The sequence below is a fragment of the Olea europaea genome, chromosome 6 (genome assembly GCF_002742605.1).
Source record: "Olea europaea var. sylvestris chromosome 6, O_europaea_v1, whole genome shotgun sequence".
Taxonomy (NCBI): domain Eukaryota; kingdom Viridiplantae; phylum Streptophyta; class Magnoliopsida; order Lamiales; family Oleaceae; genus Olea; species Olea europaea.
The window spans coordinates 20,879,657-20,883,928 of NC_036242.1; the positions used below are offsets into that span (position 1 = coordinate 20,879,657).

The 4,272-nt window shown below is 37.7% G+C and overlaps 1 protein-coding gene across 1 annotated transcript in view; it reads left to right on the plus strand.

Annotated features, from left to right (window-relative positions):
• The first annotated feature begins 1,813 nt into the window (after positions 1-1,813).
• The window catches only part of LOC111396133 (probable alpha,alpha-trehalose-phosphate synthase [UDP-forming] 9), a 3,357-nt gene continuing 898 nt past the window's right edge, over positions 1,814-4,272 (plus strand). The window contains exons 1-2 of the mRNA XM_023022444.1: positions 1,814-3,913; positions 3,992-4,259. Coding sequence (XP_022878212.1) covers positions 2,022-3,913; positions 3,992-4,259 — 2,160 coding nt within the window. The 5' untranslated portion in view covers positions 1,814-2,021. The remainder of the gene's footprint in view (positions 3,914-3,991; positions 4,260-4,272) is intronic.

A 4,272-nucleotide genomic window follows, 5' to 3' on the forward strand; every position in this document is an offset into this window, starting at 1 on the left:
TTTCCAATGTTAGAATTTTAATTGTGTATTAGAAAGTCGATGTTTTGTACTCAGGAGGAGTTTGATATTTTATCTATCCAACTTACTTCGATAGTTCACTGACAATTGGGCAGGTTTTGGAGAGTCGTGTGCCTTTGCTGTACGCGACTATGGTGTAAATGGTCCCTAGGGGTAGTTGATGTTACCTAAACATGTTTGGAAACACGAAGTTACTTCAAAGTAACTTTTACCTTCTCTTAATCTTAGGCAAATGTGTTTAGATAGCTTCATTGAAATTAAGGCTTGATTTGTTGTGTTCTCTTCTCATCTCATTGATTGATAATATTGTTATGTTGTTGGGTATAATCTGTTACTAAGATCTTCTGTCCCCAATTTTTGTTTGCTTGGTGAAAGTTTTCATCCTAGGACCAACCACACTGCCATCTTTCCCTAGACCTAGATAAGGACGTCAGTTGTGAATACGTGGATATCAAGTGTGAGAATGATTTTGGATAGTCTGTACTGGGTGGAGGTAAGAAAAAAATAAAATAAGAAATTAATTGAAACTAACTGTAAATGGTGTCTTTGGAGACAGTTTTTAACGTTAAGGCGATGGATTTAACTTTATGAAATTAGAGAAAGTAAAGAGGAGAAGAAAGGTATGTCTGGCAAACTGTTTATATACACAGGTAAATGAGTGGTGGCTACGTGGGTCTAACGAAATGTTTAGACAAAAAGTAGTTTGTCCAAAAGTGTTTTTTTAACCAAGGTGTTTATCCTAGAAACAGTGAGCTAAACGTAACAATGGTGTGATTTCATCAAAGGAGGTGATGGAATATTGGAAGAGAGAATAATTAATTTGGTTTTCAATTCTGATGCTTATTCTAGAAAAAATAATTAGGCAGTAATTTCATAAATTTTATAGCACTTTCCTATATAATGGGGAGCTTTTGCATTGTGATAAATCAACTTTGATATGAATAAAAATATATATTCTCAACTTAAATTCTATCTTCTTTTCTTTTTCCTTCCATCCGTTTAATTCTCCTCTTTCTAACTCCCTCCTATCTCTTCTTCTCTCCCCTTTCCCCTTCTTCTATAACTATTTGATTGCTTCCTACGTCAGAAAGCTTTGGAAGCTTGGTTTACTCTATAAACAAATCTCTGGTCAATTATAGAAGAGTAAAAGCATTCTCCTTCTTATTAGGACATAGTCTGCTTGTAAGAGAACTAAATAAATATCCAAATATACTTGTCCTTTCTGGGATTATGAAAACATTCTGATCCGAGCTAAGGCTTCTAAATTTTTATGTAAGTTGAGTATTGTGTTTGATTGAAATGGAACCTGGCAGAATAATGTGTTGGGATGACAATTTGAGTTATGATAAGCAAACGTAGTGCTCCTAATAATTTTGCCCTCCGTATTGTTGTGTTTGCTTTTAAGGGCGAATACATGCAAAACAGGATAATACTTTGTTAGAGAGCATCAGAGCTGAATATTCAATATAGCGTTGGCCTTTTCTTGGAGTATGCCAAAGGACATAGTCTGCGTTGCGGTCATTCGTGCCCTTCTTTGATTCGGATATTTTGAGGGCTTTGCCTGAAAACATGAAAAGTTCATTTTCTTCGCTTGGCTCATGTCACGTTAAACTCTATCATAAATTGTAATGTTACAAGTGTTTCACTTGCATTCTCCAAACTTGCTTATATATCCAGATTAACACCTCTTTTCTTCTTTCTTTTTGCCTTTTTAAAGTCTCTTATTTTAATTGTACTTTGTATTTAGCTTGGATGATTTTTCAATACCTGTTGGATTATTGCAAGAGTGATTTTGAAGTGTATTTCCTCTTCTTTTGTGCAGGCTTGTGGACATATTTATTATAGCATAGTTTGTGCAAAATAATTATCCCGGACGTGCAACTTCCAAGAAATTAGTAATTCTATTAATAGTCATGGGATCAAGGTCATGTGGAAACTTCTTGGACTTGGCTTCTGGAGAATTACTAGATATCCCTTGAACTCCTAGAGCTATTCCGAGAGTGATGACTATTCCTGGAATCATATCTGATAGTAATGAGGGTGGTGATGGAGATTCAGATAGCATGTCATCTATTTGCCGAGAACGGAAAATTGTGGTGGCAAACATGTTACCTTTGCATGCTCAGAGGGATGGTGAAACTGCTAAATGGTGCTTTAGTTTGGACGAGGACTCACTTCTGTTACAATTGACGGATGGGTTTCCACCTGAGACAGAGGTTATATATGTAGGATCTCTCAAAGTTGAGATAGAAGCCAGTGAACAGGAAGAAATTTCACAGAAACTTCTGGATGACTTCAAATGTGTACCCACTTTTCTGCCTCATGATATCCAGAAATATTTTTATCATGGTTTCTGCAAGCAGCAACTTTGGCCTCTTTTTCATTACATGCTACCTGTGTGCCGAGACCATGGAGATCGGTTTGATAGGCAGCTTTGGCTGGCCTATGTTCATGCAAACAAAATATTCTCTGATAAAGTCATGGAAATTCTTAATCCTGAATATGATTTTATCTGGATTCATGATTACCACCTCATGGTGCTCCCAACATTTCTAAGGAAGTCTTATAATCGAGTCAAGCTTGGATTTTTTCTTCACAGCCCATTTCCATCATCAGAGATATACAGAACTCTTCCTGTTAGGGACGAAATCCTTAAAGGGTTATTACATTGTGATTTAATTGGTTTCCACACATTTGACTATGCTCGTCACTTCCTTTCCTGCTGTAGTAGAATGTTGGGCTTGGACTATGAATCTAAAAGAGGGCACATTGGACTTGATTACTATGGCCGCAGAGTGTACATTAAAATTTTGCCTGTTGGTATTCACATGGGCAGACTAGAATCTGTATTAAATCTTCCTTCTACATGCAATAGAGTCAAAGAGATTCGAGAACGGTTCAAGGACAAGAAATTGATTCTTGGTATTGATGATATGGACATATTTAAAGGAATCAGTCTGAAATTGCTAGCCTTTGAACAGCTCTTGCAGCAGCATCAGGAGTTGCTGGGTAAACTAGTGTTGGTTCAAATAGTGAATCCTGCAAGGAGCATAGGAAAAGATGTTCAGGAAGCAAAGAAGGAAACATATTCTACTGCAAAAAGAATTAATGAGGTTTTTGGCTGCCCTGATTACGAACCTGTGATATTAATTGATCGACCTGTTCCTCGCTATGAGAAAACTGCATACTATGCTATGGCAGAATGTTGCATTGTGAATGCAGTTAGAGACGGAATGAATTTGGTTCCTTATAAGTATATTGTATGCAGGCAAGGATCGTCTCTCATGGATGAAACCATAGGTGTAAGAATGGATTTTCCTCGGACTAGCATGCTAGTTGTATCAGAGTTCATTGGTTGTTCTCCATCTTTAAGTGGGGCGATTAGAGTGAACCCATGGGATATTGACGCTGTTGCTGAGGCCATATTTCTGGCCATCACCATTCCTGATACAGAAAAGCAACTTCGTCATGAGAAACACTATCGCTATGTTATTTCTCATGATGTTGCTTATTGGGCTCGCAGCTTTATGCAAGATTTGGAGAGAGCATGCAAGGATCATTATGATAAGCGATGTTGCGGCATTGGTCTGGGCCTGGGTTTCAGAGTTTTATCACTTTCACCAAGTTTTAGAAAGTTACGTATTGATCACATTGTCTCAGCGTATGCAAAAACAAACAGAAGGGCAATTTTCCTGGACTACGATGGTACCATTGTGTCTCATTCCTCCATTGTTAAATCTCCCAGTCCTGAAGTAGTTACTGCACTCAATACTCTCTGTAATGATCCTAAAAACACGGTGTTCATTGTTAGCGGGAGAAGAAGAAGAACCTTAAGTGATTGGCTTGAACCATGTGAGAGACTGGGTTTAGCTGCTGAGCATGGGTACTTTATAAGGTGCGGATAATTTTTTTAATGTTCTGATATTGTAGTATGTCTTTTGTGAACCAAGATCTTTGTTGTCCATAAATACAGGTGGAATAGAAGCTCTGATTGGGCACTCTTAGCAGCAGATCTTGAATGGAAAGAAATTGTGGAACCTATTATGAAAGTGTATACAGAGGCAACAGATGGATCCTATATGGAAATTAAAGATAGTGCATTGGTTTGGTACCATCAGGATGCAGACCCCGACTTTGGCTCCTGCCAAGCCAAAGAATTAGTAGTTCATTTGGAAAATGTACTTGCAAATGAACCTGCAGTTGTTTGGAGGGGACAGCATATTGTAGAAGTAAAACCACAAGTAAGATCTCTTC